Source organism: Nerophis lumbriciformis, linkage group LG30, assembly GCF_033978685.3.
Source record: "Nerophis lumbriciformis linkage group LG30, RoL_Nlum_v2.1, whole genome shotgun sequence".
NCBI classification, from domain to species: Eukaryota; Metazoa; Chordata; class Actinopteri; order Syngnathiformes; family Syngnathidae; genus Nerophis; species Nerophis lumbriciformis.
In genome coordinates this window covers 30,482,289-30,500,086 of record NC_084577.2, presented here as the reverse complement: position 1 = coordinate 30,500,086, position 17,798 = coordinate 30,482,289, and the positions used below count along the sequence as shown (strand labels likewise).

General features: G+C 46.2%; 1 protein-coding gene across 3 annotated transcripts in view; it reads left to right on the top strand.

The window, feature by feature from the left end:
• kcnab1a (potassium voltage-gated channel subfamily A regulatory beta subunit 1a) overlaps positions 1-17,798 on the top strand; it is a 148,937-nt gene that overhangs the window by 123,469 nt on the left and 7,670 nt on the right. For all 3 annotated transcript variants that reach the window (XM_061925893.2, XM_061925891.2, XM_061925892.2), the window contains exons 9-11: positions 6,824-6,909; positions 13,763-13,883; positions 16,979-17,073. In XM_061925893.2, the coding sequence (XP_061781877.1) occupies positions 6,824-6,909; positions 13,763-13,883; positions 16,979-17,073 (302 nt within the window). The remainder of the gene's footprint in view (positions 1-6,823; positions 6,910-13,762; positions 13,884-16,978; positions 17,074-17,798) is intronic.

The window sequence follows — 17,798 nt, the reverse complement described above, 5'->3', positions numbered from 1 at the left end:
CCAACCCTCACTGGAAACGTGTCCGACTTACTGCCGGCAATGCGGACCAAGCTCTGACACTGATCATACAGGGAGCGGACCGCCACAATCAGACAGTCCGAAACCCCATACTCTCTGAGCACTCCCCACAGGACTTCCCGAGGGACACGGTCGAATGCCTTCTCCAAGTCCACAAAGCACATGTAGACTGGTTGGGCAAACTCCCATGCACCCTCAAGGACCCTGCCCAGAGTATAGAGCTGGTCCACAGTTCCACGACCAGGACCGAAACCACACTGTTCCTCCTGAATCCGAGGTTCGACTATACGGCGTAGCCTCCTCTCCAGTACACCTGAATAGACCTTACCGGGAAGGCTGAGGAGTGTGATCCCACGATAGTTAGAACACACCCTCCGGTTCCCCTTCCTAAAGAGAGGAACCACCACCCCGGTCTGCCAATCCAGAGGTACCGCCCCCGATGCTGTCAACCAAGACAGCCCCACAGCATCCAGAGTCTTAAGGAACTCCGGGCGGATCTCATCCACAAACTGATACATAAATCAGATGAAAATATACTTGTTGTAAAATATTGAAATGATGATTATTTTGCCACAACAAAACTTCCTTCCTCAAGTTTCCACTTGCCGTGGGTTTGTGTTGCCCAGCAACATGTGGAAGTTTAAACGTGACGTGTTGGCACCTCCAAGTCCGAGTCCATGGTTCTCGCCCGGAAAAGGGTGGAGTGCCATCTCCGGGTTGGGGAGGAGATCTTGCCCCAAGTGGAGGAGTTCAAGTACCTCGGAGTCTTGTTCACGAGTGAGGGAAGAGTGGATGGTGAGATCGACAGGTGGATCGGTGCGGCGTCTTCAGTAATGCGGACGCTGTATCGATCCGTTGTGGTGAAGAAGGAGCTGAGCCGGAAGGCAAAGCTCTCAATTTACCGGTCGATCTACGTTCCCATCCTCACCTATGGTCATGAGCTTTGGGTTATGACCGAAAGGACAAGATCACGGGTACTGAAATGAGTTTCCTCCGCCGGGTGGAGGGTCTCTCCCTTAGAGATAGGGTGAGAAGCTCTGTCATCCAGGAGGAGCTCAAAGTAAAGCCGCTGCTCCTCCACATGGAGAGGAGCCAGATGAGGTGGTTCGGGCATCTGGTCAGGATGCCACCCGAACGCCTCCCTAGGGAGGTGTTTAGGGCACGTCCGACCGGTAGGAGGCCGCGGGGAAGACCCAGGACACGTTGGGAAGACTATGTCTCCCGGCTGGCCTGGGAACGCCTCGGGGTCCCACAGGAAGAGCTGGACGAAGTGGCTGGGGAGAGGGAAGTCTGGGCTTCCCTGCTTAGGCTGCTGCCCCCGCGACCCAACCTCGGATAAGCGGAAGAAGATGGATGGATGGATGGATGGTGTTGGCGCCCAGCAGGGGGCAGGAAGTCGTGTTATTTCTCCAACTCTGTTATTTATCCTGTCAGCTCCAAGCTAGCGAGGTTATTTTTGCTGCACGGTAATTATCAATAATAATGATCAATATTCAATATTCTCTCTTTATTTTATTTCATTACTTGGTGCACTTTCCAGCAGTGATGTTTATGTTTAGTATTCTCATTACTCAATAAATACCAACAATATCTGCTGGATGTTGTGGTTTGATCACTTACAGTTTTATAAAATCCTTTCATTTGCTCAAAAATGGACGATGCGCCTTATGTATGTATCAAATCTGGTTGTGCTTACCGACCTTGAAGCAATTTTATTTAATAACTTAATTATATAACTGTGACCAGTAAATGGCAGTCACACATAGGAGATACACGGAGGGACTGCCCATTCAAAAAAAATGACGCTAGCAAGTACCTGTAAGCAAGCAACACCAACATTTTGGATGTTTTATTGAGAATATAGAACATAAAACACAGCGTTTAAAAATATGTCAAAATGTGTTAAGTCTTCTTCTTGGCCGCACCGCTTGATGGATTGTCCTGAAATTACAGCTACCATAGTCAGACGTACTGTGCTTCAACATACGGTATTATTATGGTGTGTGTACAAGGACCCCGAAATGGCACCGATTAGCATACTTGCCAACCCTCCCGGATTTTCCCGAAATTCAGCGCCTCTCCCGACAAATTTTCTCCCGAAAATCTCCCGAAATTCAGGCGGAGCTGGAGGCCACGCCCCCTCCAGCTCCATGCGGACCTGAGTGACGTGTTGACAGCCTGTTCACACGTCCGCTTTCCCACAATATAAACAGCTAATGATGGAGGGCGAGTTCTTGGTTTCTTATGTGGGTTTATTGTTAGGCAGTTTCATTAACGTCCTCCCAGCGCGGTAACAACACACAACAACAGCAGTCAAGTTTTCGTACCGTAAAGCAGTTCGTCTGCCGTAAACAGCAATGTTGTGACACTTTTAAACAGGACAATACTGCCATCTACTGTACATGCATATGTGACCCACCCATAATGTGTCACATTTTTGTGTTGATTTATTTAGTTTATTTTGTGATTTGAATTCGTTTTTGGAGCTGTCATTCCACATTTATCAGTATTCACATTGGTCAGTAGGGGGCAGTAGGGGCGTTTCTTCCCAATTGAATGCTATCACCTGCAGACCGGAAGTGTCTTGTCATTCTGATGAGAGCGACCAATCTGTGAACAATTGAAACGCTTTTTCCTCCTGTATAACAGGTTAGTTTTGGTGAATCAACTCACTGAATAATATCCATGTGATCTTTATAAGTTTAAGTACACATTCTGATGGTGGAGCCTAACTCTAAAGTGTTTGTGAGTTGTAGTTTGTATTTGTGAATGAATCCAGTGCACAGCTGCAGTAATCAATACAAAATGGCGACATGAGTGCGCAACGTTTATATAAGAACTTCTGATCCTAATTCAGACTCCCAAATTAGAGCTCCCGTTTTCTTATTGATTTTATAATGTATATTTGTATAATGTGTGTGTTCTGAAATAGTGACAGAGAATAGAACAAGGATGGACAATTCAACCCTTAACTCAACAATGAGTAGAGGAGTGCTATGTGTGTGTATGTGTAAATAAATGATCACTGAAATTCAAGTATTTCTTTTATTTATATATATATATATATATATATATATATATATATATATATATATATATATATATATATATATATATGTGTGTGTAATAAAAAATATATATATATATATATATAGCTAGAATTCACTGAAAGTCAAGTATTTCTTATATATATATATATATCTTAACCACCACACCCCCCACCCCCCAGCTCCCGAAATCGGAGGTCTCAAGGTTGGCAAGTATGCCGATTAGGAGTAATTATCTGACCTTTCTTGTTTAGAAATGATACAAACCAACTTTCCCTGCTAATGTGTAATTGGGATCTGCATAAGTCCCCAAAATCCTCTTGTTGTGGGGCTTTCTTCCTCCGCTCGTAATGTGCGGATTGATGCTGAAATATCGATACCACCGATACCAGATCTTTATGCTCTAATATCAATTCTCAAATCAAAGTATCGATACTTTTGATACTTTCTGTGTCCAAGGGCTGCAGACTGAAGAGTGTGAGTATGCAGGGGGCCATATTTATATTTATTTTCATTTAAAAGAATGTTAAAAACAATGTTTGCTCTCATGTAAGAAAAGAATAAAAATAACGGTGCATAACCTGCTGTGTCGAACATTCTGCCTCTACCATAATATTAATGTTCAGTTACATATTTAACAGTATTTATTATTGTTAAAATAATTATTAAGTTAGCATTTTTTAATTAATTAACTAACTAACTAAACTAAACTAAATATTTTATTTTTATTTTGAGAGTTTCTAATATTTTAGATCAGGGGTGTCTAAACTTTTTTAGTAGTTTAGCCAGACCTTCATCCTAGTGATGATGACATCACTGTAAGTCTGACTAGTAATAAATATGCAGTGTCAGCACTCTTGCACTAATTGCATCATTACATCATTATTTTATTTTGCTTCTCTGGAGGCTTCACTGATGAGTCAGCAGTCGTTGCATCCACACTCATTTATTGTTGACTTCATATTTTTATATACATACTTTACTATACTACTATATACTGTATATGTACAGTATATACTCTAAATACATACATACATACATATATATATATATATATATATATATATATATATATATATATATATGTATGTGTGGGGAAAAAAATCACAAGGCTATTTCATCTCTACAGGCCTGTTTCATGAGGGGGGGTTCCCTCAATCATCAGGAGATTTTAATGGGAGCATTCACATACCATGGTTTATATAGGGCACAGAGTGGGTGGGTACAGGCTGGCGTAGGGGCGTGGTGATTGGCTCATGTGTTACCTAGGAGGTGTTTCCGTCTGTGGCGGCATGCTGTTACAATTTCGCTGCGCTTGTTGAGGGATGACAGGTCTGGACGGTAAATAATAAACAGTTTCTCTTTCAAGCATAGGTTGCATCTTTTATTACCACTATTGTAAGGTGTGCTGGATGCAAGAATTTGCCATGTTATTGAATATTCAACATTATTCAACATTATTCCTTGATGTCACTTTCAACCTGAGAAATAACAGCTACCAACCATTCACGAAACCCAACACAACACTCCAATACGTGCACCATGACAGCAACCACCCACCCACCACCACGAAAAGAATACCTACCGGAATTAATAAAAGGCTATCGATGCTGTCATCTAGCAAAGCTGAATTTGACCAAGCAACCCCCCCGTACCAAAAAGCCCTTGATGAAAACGGATACAATTTCACCCTCACCTATGAACCCACGCCAGGAAACCAGCCAAAAAAGAACAGAAAACGAAACGACATCATCTGGTACAACCCCCCATACAGCAAAAACGTCTCAACTAACATTGGACACAAATTCCTCACTCTGATTGACAAACACTTTCCCAAAGACAACACCCTAAGAAAAGTATTCAACAAGAACAACATTAAATTGAGCTACAGCTGTATGAACAATATACGACAAATCATCTCAAACCACAACAAAACAATTGCAAATGAGCCGTCGGCCTCCGGACAGAGCGACTCCAAAACCAACAAAGGCTGTAACTGTCGAAAGAAACCTGATTGCCCTCTCAACGGGGGGTGCTTACAAACATCAGTTGTCTACCAATCTAAGGTAATACGCAAGGACATTAACACATCCGACACATATGTAGGATTAACCGAGGGAGAATTCAAAACCAGATGGAACAATCACAAGGCTTCTTTCAGGAACCAAAACCTGCGAAATACCACAGAACTCAGCAAACACATTTGGGACCTCAAAGACAATAATGTTGAATATTCAATAACATGGCAAATTCTTGCATCCAGCACACCTTACAATAGTGGTAATAAAAGATGCAACCTATGCTTGAAAGAGAAACTGTTTATTATTTACCGTCCAGACCTGTCATCCCTCAGCAAGCGCAGCGAAATTGTAACAGCATGCCGCCATAGACGGAAACACCTCCTAGGTAACACATGAGCCAATCACCACGCCCCTACGCCAGCCTGTACCCACCCACTCTGTGCCCTATATAAACCATGGTATGTGAATGCTCCCATTAAAATCTCCTGATGATTGAGGGAACCCCCCCTCATGAAACAGGCCTGTAGAGATGAAATAGTCTTGTGATTTTTTTCCCCACACATACATATATTGCGCTCTACTACGGTATCGAGCACTATTTTTTGGATAACCTTATTAAGACATATATATATATATATATATATATATATATATATATATATATATATATATATATATATATATATATATATATATATATATATATATATATATATAAATATATAGATATATATACACACACGTATTTTATTCAACATTTAAATATTTCGATGAACTTCAGATCTATGTGCCATTTTTGTTTTCTGCCCTTTTTTGTTAAAGAAAACCTTTTTTTTTTTTTTTTATGATAAAAACACAAAATATGCAATATTTTCCCCCAAAAGGAATTTCAAAGTGGAATATTTAATGTGAGCCTTAAATAGATCAATAATTCCTAACGTTGTATTTGATTCATTATTATATTTGGAGTAATGACAGTTTCAAAAGAAAAACAATTCCACTCAAATTCTAAGGGACCCTGAAGGGCCACACTCTTAACAATAAGTCATGCATTATTTTATTTTTATTTTTCACACAACTTCAGCTCTAACCGTCGATTATACATTTTTATTATTTTTTTTAATACATTTTTTTTGTTTTATTTAATGGCCATTTTGTCAAAGAAAACTTGTGTTTTATATACAACAAACACACAAAATATGCAATATTTCCCCCAAAAATGTCAAAGTGTAATATTTGATGTGAAGTAATCGGAGCCTCAAAAATGTCAATAATTCACAACATTGGATTTGATTCATTATTATTTTTTGAGCAATGACAGCTTTAATGAGAAACAAAATCTTTGTCTTATTGAAGTCAACATTGCAACTTTTTTTTTGTTACTTTTCACATGTTTGCTCTTTTGTTATTGTTGTTATTGTTGTTATAGTACTTTTACAATAACAACTTTGGACACCTCCCATGTAGACTTTTCATCAGAAAACATCTAAAAAAATAAAAACATTTGTGTTTTTCGATGAGCCAGCACGGTGGAGTCAGTGGTGAACACGTCTGCCTCGCAGTCAGGGGATCCTTGTTCAAATCTCTGCACGGGTTTTGCAAGTTCCATAAACACACTTTTAACGAGTACGGAATATGATTGACTCTTATCAATTGTTCAAATACTTGTGTGTGTGTGTGTGTGTGTGTGTGTGTGTGTGTGTGTGTGTGAGTGTGTGTGTGTGTGTGTGAGAACAGAGATCGTGAGGGCCATGACCTACGTGATCAACCAAGGTATGGCCATGTACTGGGGAACATCTCGATGGACAGCCATGGAAATTATGGTGAGGACACTATTTTTATTCATCAGGGTCTCAAACTCACGGCCCCCAGGCTCATATTAAGTCCTACTTTGTGGCCCCCAGGCTCATATTAAGTCCTAGTTTGTGGCCCCCAGGCTCATATTAAGTCCTAGTTTGTGGCCCCCAGGCTCATATTAAGTCCTACTTTGTGGCCCCCAGGCTCATATTAAGTTCTAGTTTGTGGCCCCCAGGCTCATTTTAAGTCATATTTTGTGGCCCCCAGATTCATATTAAGTCCTACTTTGTGGCCCCCAGGCTCATATTAAGTCCTACTTTGTGGCCCGCAGGCTCATATTAAGTCCTACTTTGTGGCCCCCAGGCTCATATTAAGTCCTAGTTTGTGGCCTCCAGGCTCATATTAAGTCCTAGTTTGTGGCCCCCAGGCTCATATTAAGTCCTACTTTGTGGCCCGCAGGCTCATATTAAGTCCTAGTTTGTGACCCCCAGGCTCATTTTAAGTCCTACTTTGTGGCCCCCAGGCTCATATTAAGTCCTACTTTGTGGCCCCCAGGCTCATATTAAGTCCTATTTTGTGGCCCCCAGGCTCATATTAAGTCCTAGTTTGTGGCCCCCAGGCTCATATTAAGTCCTAGTTTGTGGCCCCCAGGCTCATATTAAGTCCTACTTTGTGGCCCCCAGGCTCATATTAAGTTCTAGTTTGTGGCCCCCAGGCTCATTTTAAGTCATATTTTGTGGCCCCCAGATTCATATTAAGTCCTACTTTGTGGCCCCCAGGCTCATATTAAGTCCTACTTTGTGGCCCGCAGGCTCATATTAAGTCCTACTTTGTGGCCCCCAGGCTCATATTAAGTCCTAGTTTGTGGCCTCCAGGCTCATATTAAGTCCTAGTTTGTGGCCCCCAGGCTCATATTAAGTCCTACTTTGTGGCCCGCAGGCTCATATTAAGTCCTAGTTTGTGACCCCCAGGCTCATTTTAAGTCCTACTTTGTGGCCCCCAGGCTCATATTAAGTCCTACTTTGTGGCCCCCAGGCTCATATTAAGTCCTATTTTGTGGCCCCCAGGCTCATATTAAGTCCTAGTTTGTGGCCCCCAGGCTCATATTAAGTCCTATTTTGTGGCCCCCAAGCTCATATTAAGTCCTACTTTGTGGCCCCCAGGCTCATTTTAAGTCCTACTTTGTGGCCCGCAGGCTCATATTAAGTCCTATTTTGTGGCCCGCAGGCTCATATTAAGTCCTACTTTGTGGGCCCCAGGCTCATATTAAGTCCTAGTTTGTGGCCCCCAGGCTCATATTAAGTCCTACTTTTTGGCCCCCAGGCTCATATTAAGTCCTAGTTTGTGGCCCCCAGGCTCATATTAAGTCCTATTTTGTGGCCCCCAGGCTCATATTAAGTCCTACTTTGTGGCCCCCAGGCTCATATTAAGTCCTAGTTTGTGGCCCCCAGGCTCATATTAAGTCCTACTTTGTGGCCCCCAGGCTCATATTAAGTCCTAGTTTGTGGCCTGCAGGCTCATATTAAGTCCTACTTTGTGGCCCCCAGGCTCATATTAAGTCTTAGTTTGTGGCCCCCAGGCTCATATTAAGTTCTGCTTTGTGGCCCCCAGGCTCATATTAAGTCCTAGTTTGTGCCCCCCAGGCTCATATTAAGTCCTAGTTTGTGCCCCCCAGGCTCATATTAAGTCCTAGTTTGTGGCCCCCAGGCTCATATTAAGTCCTACTTTGTGGCCCGCAGGCTCATATTAAGTCCTAGATTGTGGCCCCCAGGCTCATATTAAGTCCTAGTTTGTGGCCCCCAGGCTCATATTAAGTCCTACTTTGTGGCCCGCAGGCTCATATTAAGTCCTACTTTGTGGCCCCCAGGCTCATATTAAGTCCTAGTTTGTGGCCCCCAGGCTCATTTTAAGTCCTAGTTTGTGGCCTCCAGGCTCATATTAAGTCCCAGTTTGTGGCCCCCAGGCTCATTTTAAGACCTATTTTGTGTCCCCCAAGCTCATATTAAGTCCTAGTTTGTGGCCCCCAGGCTCATATTTAGTCCTAGTTTGTGGCCCCCAGGCTCATTTTAAGTCCTACTTTGTGGCCCGCAGGCTCATATTAAGTCCTACTTTGTGGCCCCCAGGCTCATATTAAGTCCTACTTTGTGGCCCGCAGGCTCATATTAAGTCCTAGTTTGTGGCCCCCAGTCTCATATTAAGTCCTAGTTTGTGGGCCCCAGGCTCATATTAAGTCCTACTTTGTGGCCCCCAGGCTCATATTAAGTCCTAGTTTGTGGCCCCCATGCTCATATTAAGTCCTACTTTGTGGCCCCCAGGCTCATATTAAGTCCTAGTTTGTGGCCCCCAGGCTCATATTAAGTCCTACTTTGTGACCCCCAGGCTCATATTAAGTCCTAGTTTGTGGCCCCCAGGCTCATATTAAGTCCTACTTTGTGGCCCCCAGGCTCATTTTAAGTCCTACTTTGTGGCCCCCAGGCTCATTTTAAGTCCTACTTTGTGGCCCCCAGGCTCATTTAGTCCTAGTTTGTTGCCCCCAGGCTCATATTAAGTCCTACTTTGTGGCCCCCAGGCTCATATTAAGTCCTAGTTTGTGGCCCCCAGGCTCATATTAAGTACTAGTTTGTGGCCCCCAGGCTCATATTAAGTCCTACTTTGTGGCCTGCAGGCTCATATTAAGTCCTAGTTTGTGACCCCCAGGCTCATTTTAGGTCCTACTTTATGGTCCCCAGGCTCATATTAAGTCCTAGTTTGTGGCCCCCAGGCTCATATTAAGTCCTACTTTGTGGCCCGCAGGCTCATATTAAGTTCTACTTTGTGGCCCCCAGGCTCATTTAGTCCTAGTTTGTTGCCCCCAGGCTCATATTAAGTCCTACTTTGTGGCCCCCAGGCTCATATTAAGTCCTAGTTTGTGGCCCCCAGGCTCATATTAAGTACTAGTTTGTGGCCCCCAGGCTCATATTAAGTCCTACTTTGTGGCCTGCAGGCTCATATTAAGTCCTAGTTTGTGACCCCCAGGCTCATTTTAGGTCCTACTTTATGGCCCCCAGGCTCATATTAAGTCCTAGTTTGTGGCCCCCAGGCTCATATTAAGTCCTACTTTGTGGCCCGCAGGCTCATATTAAGTTCTACTTTGTGGCCCCCAGGCTCATATTAAGTCCTAGTTTGTGGCCCCCAGGCTCATATTTTAGTTTAGCTATTCCTCATCCTCCAGTGATAATGTTACCTGTAAGAAACTTACTTTGTTTGTCGCCATGGAGGCCAGGATTAGTGATTTAGAAGTAGCTAAAACACTGTAGATGGATGTTAGCCGCTAGCTAGTGTTGCGTTTTGGACCAGTTGTTCCTCCCAGGGAATTCAAGTCACAATTCGCTCCCAAGCTCTTTACGACACTTAAAGCTGAGTTGAAAAACCACCAGAGACAGAATAGGTATTTTGTCATATATTTGCAAAGCTTTGTAAATATACATTACAGAGACAGCATAGAACATTCGGCTCGCCCCGCTAAGATGGTCTGTCTCCCCGACCCAAAACCCCAAAACCCTCTTGAGTCGCAGGCAGTCATCTCTCTCTAGCCAAAACAAATGCTTATTATCGCTCTCTCTAACATTCCTCACTTCAAGGTTAAGCACACAGTTTTGCAGACAACCAAAAGACCACATTTGGAAGAAAAACACTAGCTGTTTTGTAATATGACAATGAAATCAAAAGAAGTAACATTTAAATGTAAATATCTGCCTCCGACACTAGCGAGCCATGTGTTAAAGCAGCTCTTCCTGAGGGTGTTTCAGTGTTATAACTTCACCTTTATCTTGACTTTTTACACCAAAATGCGTCCATTCTGCCTTTTCTGTCTACACACTGTGTCTGCTTGTAAGTACTCTGTGTGTGTGCGCTGCCCAACATGCTCCTCTGCTCGTAAAACCAGCAATGTCATGATGTGACGAAGACGGGTATATATATATATATATATATATATATATATATATATATATATATATATATTAGAGATGCGCGGATAGGCAATTATTTCATCCGCAACCGCATCACAAAAGTCGTCAACCATCCGCCATCCACCCGAACTAACATTTAATCAAAACCGCACCCGCCCGCACCCGCCCGCACCCGCCCGCACCCGCCCGTTGTTATATATCTAATATAGACGATGCAAGGCATTAGTGAGGTTATAAAGCTTTTGCCTGTTAAAGAAAGGAGACGGATCCAATGCAGCAGAGACATTCAATGCGTGCCACGCTGTCACGGCCCAGACGCACACCAGTGCGCAATCATCTGGGAGCCGCGTGGAGGTGCGATGTCCCTCGCACCCGCGGCGGCTCCACCCCGGCCATCCTACTCGTCGCGGCCTAGCCCTCGCGGCTCTCGCTGCCGGCGACGGCCGGGTATGGGCCCGACGCTCCAGCGCCATCCATTTTCAGGGCTAGTTGATTCGGCAGGTGGGTTGTTACACACTCCTTAGCGGGTTCCGACTTCCATGGCCACCGTCCTGCTGTCTATATCAACCAACACCTTTTCTGGGGTCTGATAATAATAATAATAATAACTGGGATTTATATAGCGCTTTTCTAAGTACCCAAAGTCGCTTTACATGTAGAACCCATCATTCATTCACACCTGGTGGTGGTAAGCTACTTTCATAGCCACAGCTGCCCTGGGGTAGACTGACGGAAGCGTGGCTGCAATTTGCGCCAACGGCCCCTCCGACCACCACCTATCATTCATCATTCAGTTCACCGGTGTGAGTGGCACCGGGGGCAAAGGGTGAAGTGTCCCGCCCAAGGACACAACGGCAGCGATTTTGGATGGTAAGAGGCGGGGAGCGAACCTGCAACCCTCAGGTTTCTGGCACGGTTGCTCTACCCACTACGCCATGCCGCCCCGACACTGATGAGCGTCGGCATCGGGCGCCTTAACCCGGCGTTCGGTTCATCCCGCAGCGCCAGTTCTGCTTACCAAAAGTGGCCCACTCGGCTCACCAGGGTGAGCCCCACCCCTTTCGTGAGCGCACTGCGCGCGGAGTGACCCCTGTTACGCGCCCCCGGCAACAGGGGTGGCGGGCAGGTAAGCTGCGCGGGCGGAGCGCGCAGAGTGACCCCTGTTACGAGCCCCCGGCCACGGGGGTGGCGGGCAGGTAAGCTGCTTACCTGCTGCGCGTGACACCGGCCACGGCGAAGGCGGACGAGGCGGGGTGTCGGTGCGGTGGGCGCGGTGGTGACCCTGGACGTGCGTCACGCCCTTCTCGCGGATCACCTCAGCTACGGCTCCCGGTGGGGCCCTCTCGGGGGAAGGGGCCTCGGTCCCGGACCCCGGCGAGGCGTCCCTTCTCCGCTCCGTAAAAGTGTCCATCTCTTTTTTTTTTTTTCTTCTGTTGTGGCATATGCTGCAGGTGCCTGCTCGTTTTCCGTATGTGGGTAACAACATTTAACCATGTATATATATTTACCAATTGGTTTAACTGCCACCCGCCTGAATCTATTTAAAATCTAATTTTTTTTTATTTCAACCGCCCGACCCGACCCGCGGATAAAATCTTTTTTTTTTTTTATTTCAACCGCCCGACCCGCGGATAATCCGCGGATAATCCGCGGACCCCGCGGTTGTGTCCGCAAACCGCGCATCTCTAATATATATATATATATATATATATATATATATATATATATATATATATATATATATATATATATATATATATATATATATATATATATATATATATATTAGAGATGCGCGGTTTGCGGACACAACCGCGGAGTCCGCGGATTATCCACGGATCGGGCGGGTGAAATTTTAAAAAATTAGATTTTATCCGCGGGTCGGGTCGGGTCGGGTGGTAAAAAAAAAAATTAGATTTTAAATAGATTCAGGCGGGTGGCAGTTAAACCAATTCGGTAATATATATACATAGTTAAATGTTGTTACCCACATACGGAAAACGAGCAGGCACCTGCAGCATATGCCACAACAGTAGAAGAAAAAAAAAGAGATGGACACTTTTACGGAGCGGAGAAGGGACGCCTCGCCGGGGTCCGGGACCGAGGCCCCTTCCCCCGAGAGGGCCCCACCGGGAGCCGTAGCTGAGGCGATCCGCGAGAAGGGCCCGACGCACGTCCAGGGTCACCACCGCGCCCACCGCACCGACACCCCGCCTCGTCCGCCTTCGCCGCGGCCGGCGTCACGCGCAGCAGGTAAGCAGCTTACCTGCCCGCCACCCCCGTGGCCGGGGGCTCGTAACAGGGGTCACTCCGCCCGCGCAGCTTACCTGCCCGCCACCCCTGTTGGGTCACTCCGCGCGCAGTGCGCTCACGAAAGGGGTGGGGCTCACCCTGGTTGATATAGACAGCAGGACGGTGGCCATGGAAGTCGGAACCCGCTAAGGAGTGTGTAACAACCCACCTGCCGAATCAACTAGCCCTGAAAATGGATGGCGCTGGAGCGTCGGGCCCATACCCGGCCGTCGCCTGCAGCGAGACGCGCTTGGAGGTGCGCTCAGCGCGGCTCCCATATGATTGCGCACTGGTGTGCGTCTGGGTCGTGACAGCGTGGCACGCGAATGTCTGTGCTGCATTGGATCAGTCTCCTTTCTTTAACAGGCAAAAGCTTTATAACCTCACTAATGCCTTGCATCGTCTATATTAGATATATAACAACGGGCGGATGCGGTTCTGATCAAATGTTAGATCGGGTGGATTGCGGATGGTTGACGACTTTCTGATGCGGTTGCGGATGAAATAATTGCCTATCCGCGCATCTCTAATATATATATATATATATACATATATGTATATATCTGTATCTTGGATGTTTGAATGTGTCCATTTGTGTTCTTCCTCTCTGACACTATCAGCATGTGTTGTTTGTCAGGAGGCGTACTCTGTGGCCAGACAGTTTAATTTGATCCCTCCAGTGTGTGAGCAGGCCGAGTATCATCTCTTCCAGAGGGAGAAGGTTGAGATTCAACTGCCCGAACTTTACCACAAAATAGGCAAGGACTCTTTTTTTTATTTGATAACCCTTTTTTGCTACTTATTACAGTATTTTCTGACTGTAGAGTTTATAAGCTGCACCCACTAAATTGTAAAAGAAAAACAATATTTACTTATATTAGTCACACCGCAGATATATACAATGTGTAATGATTTATTTACACAGAAATATGTTTATTAAGTGTTTCCAAACGGTGTCTGTAACAGGGCAGTAGAACAACTGAGCAAACAAAACAGAAGTCCTGCATAGGAAGATCAGGAGCCAATATGCAGCTTTCAAGTCAGAGGACACTGGGGAGTACAAACATGCTCGCTACACCAACTACAGAAGTCCATCAGAGCTGCCAAAAGAACATAGTCTCTAAAACTTGAAACCTCTTCCATGGACAACAACACAAGGAGCGTGTAGAGTCCATCTACGACTACAGAAGCAACACAGCGCAGTCAAAGTTATTGACTCCAACCTAGCAGGCACACTGAACAGGTTCTACGGCAGATTTGACCGCCAGAACAGCGACACTCCCTCAAAGTCAGAGACCACACTGCAAGTAACACACACAGGTCCTTCAGGCTCTGAAAACCTGCTGGAGTGGCACCAAGAGTCCTAACAGCATGTGCTGAACAACTGGCAGAGGTGTGCACAGACATCTTCAACACCGGCCCACGCACTTTTAAATCACCTGGCATAGTTCTGGAGAGGAGGCTACGCCGGATAGTCCAACCTCGGATTCAGGAGGAACAGTGTGGTTTTGGTCCTGGTCGTGGAACTGTGGACCAGCTCTATACTCTGGGCAGGGTCCTTGAGGGTGCATGGGAGTTTGCCCAACCAGTCTACATGTGTTTTGTGGACTTGGAGAAGGCATTCGACCGTGTCCCTCGGGAAGTCCTGTGGGGAGTGCTCAGAGAGTAGGGGGTTTCGGACTGTCTGATTGTGGCGGTCCGCTCCCTGTATGATCAGTGTCAGAGCTTGGTCCGGCAGTAAGTCGAACACGTTTCCAGTGAGGGTTGGACTCCGCCAAGGCTGCCCTTTGTCACCGATTCTGTTCTGAACTTTTATGGACAGAATTTCTAGGCGCAGTCAAGGCGTTGAGGGGATCCGGTTTGGTGGCTGCAGGATTAGGTCTCTGCTTTTTAAACATAATGTGGTCCTGATGGCTTCATCTGGCCAGGATCTTCAGCTCTCACTGGATCGGTTCGCAGCTGAGTGTGAGGCGACTGGGATGAGAATCAGCACCTCCAAGTCCGAGTCCATGGTTCTCGCCCGGAAAAGGGTGGAGTGCCATCTCCGGGTTGGGGAGGAGATCTTGCCCCAAGTGGAGGAGTTCAAGTACCTTGGAGTCTTGTTCACGAGAGAGGGAAGAGTGGATGGTGAGATCGACAGGCGGATCGGTGCGGCGTCTTCAGTAATGCGGACGCTGTATCGATCCGTTGTGGTGAAGAAGGAGCTGAGCCGGAAGGCAAAGCTCTCAATTTACCGGTCGATCTACGTTCCCATCCTCACCTATGGTCATGAGCTTTGGGTTATGACCGAAAGGACAAGATCACGGGTACAAGCGGCCGAAATGAGTTTCCTCCGCCGGGTGGCGGGGCTCTCCCTTAGAGATAGGGTGAGAAGCTCTGTCATCCGGGAGGAGCTCAAAGTAAAGCCGCTGCTCCTCCACATCGAGAGGAGCCAGATGAGGTGGTTCGGGCATCTGGTCAGGATGCCACCCGAACGCCTCCCTAGGGAGGTGTTTAGGGCACGTCCGACCGGTAGGAGGCCGCGGGGAAGACCCAGGACACGTTGGGAAGACTATGTCTCCCGGCTGGCCTGGGAACGCCTCGGGGTCCCACAGGAAGAGCTGGACGAAGTGGCTGGGGAGAGGGAAGTCTGGGCTTCCCTGCTTAGGCTGCTGCCCCCGCGGCCCGACCTCGGATAAGCGGAAGAAGATGGATGGATGGCATAGTTCCAGTCCCTACAAAACCACAATGAATGACTTTAGGCTGGTGGCCATTAAGTGTTTGGAGAAGTTGGTCCTTCACCACATCAACCCTGTGATTCCAGACTCTATAGACCCCCTACAGTTTGCTGACCGCACCAACAGATGGGTGGCCAAGTGGACCTGGCACTTCCCTCCACGCTGGAATATCTGGACCTTAACAACACGTACCCACGTTCTGGATTACAGATCCACCTTCAACACCATTCAACCAACGAATCTGGTCGAGAAGCTGACAGACCTTGGAGTACAGACACCCACCTGCAATTGGATACTGGACTTCCTTATAGACAGACCACAGGGTGTGAGGACGGGAATGCATGTCTCTGCTGAGCTCACAATCAGCACAGAACCTCCCCAGGGTTGCTGCCTCAGCCCTACAAACAAGACCGCATCACCCCCAGGACAACAACAGCACCATCATCAAATATGCAGACAACACGACCATCCTCGGCCTCCTCAGAGGGACGGGTGAGTCCTCTTACTGGGACCTGGTCCAAAAAGTCACTGCCTATGGAGAGGACAATGAACATAGACAAGACCAAGGAGCTAATTCTGGACTTCAGGAGGAGGCTGACAGCTACAAGTTCCTTGGTCTTCACATCACTGAAAACCTGAGCCAGGTTTGAAACACTACCAAAACAGTGAAGAAAGCTGCTGAAGAAGACTGGACTCAGACGAGCACACCCAGGCCTACGGAGGACTCTTTGAGAGCATCCTCACCGGTAGAATCAGGGTGTGGTTTGCTAAACGCCAGACTGGCTGAGAGAAAATGTCTTCAAGGGGTCATAAAGACTGCAGGATCCCTGGCTCCAACCTCCCCTCCAGGGGAAAGTACAGAGCCTCCTTAAGGACAAACGGCACCCAGCTCTTGCTCTGTTCCGTACTTTACCAAACTCGCCCAGAAGATGGCGCCATAGCACAAACAGCCACACCACATTTTCTGTGTCTTTGCGGTTTTTAAAGCTATTTGCATCATGGCCCCGTCAGCGAAGACAAATCCATAAATTAGCTGCTCCGTTTTATAAGCTGCAGGGTGCAAAGCATAGGAAAGAGTCCGGAATTGACAGTATTTGGCAGGATTGTTTATTCTCTTCTTGTTTTTGGGGGGACAGGAGTCGGAGCGATGACTTGGTCTCCGCTAGCGTGCGGCATCATCACAGGGAAGTACGAGAACGGCATTCCGGAATCTTCCAGGGCCTCCATGAAGGTACGCATGCATCTCAGTACACACACCATGCCATGTGATCCCTGGGGGGCCCCGTTATCCGTTTTGCGTGAATAATAACGGACGAATGTTATGTGACCTTTCTGGGAATATTTCATGTTCAAAAACAAAAGCTAATAAGGTTCTTTAAGTATTTATTTGAGGTCCCAAATGACATCAGATTACAAAGGAGGACGTTTACGCTGCTACAGAAAGAAGAGGAAGGGAGAGAGAGAGAGAGAGAGAAAGTATGCCCCTGTGGACCTTTATCGGCCAAATTGTGGTTTACACAAGAGATTACTCAAATATTAAGTTTGCCACAACAACATTCTAACACAAACATTTTGAATCCCTTCCTGCTCTGGCACTGGTAAGAGCAGCATGGTACATTTCACTTGGTTGGAGATGTCTCAGCAACGTTTGCTAATTTATTCAAGTTATATTTCACAAAAAAATTATTGAACAATTTCCTTCTTAGCCCTATATGTAAAAAAAATTATATATATATATATATATATATATGTATGTGTGGGAAAAAAAATCACAAGACTATTTCATCTCTACAGGCCTGTTTCATGAGGGGGGGTTCCCTCAATCATCAGGAGATTTTAATGGGAGCATTCACATACCATGGTTTATATAGGGCACAGAGTGGGTGGGTACAGGCGTAGGGGCGTGGTGATTGGCTCATGTGTTACCTAGGAGGTGTTTCCGTCTGTGGCGGCATG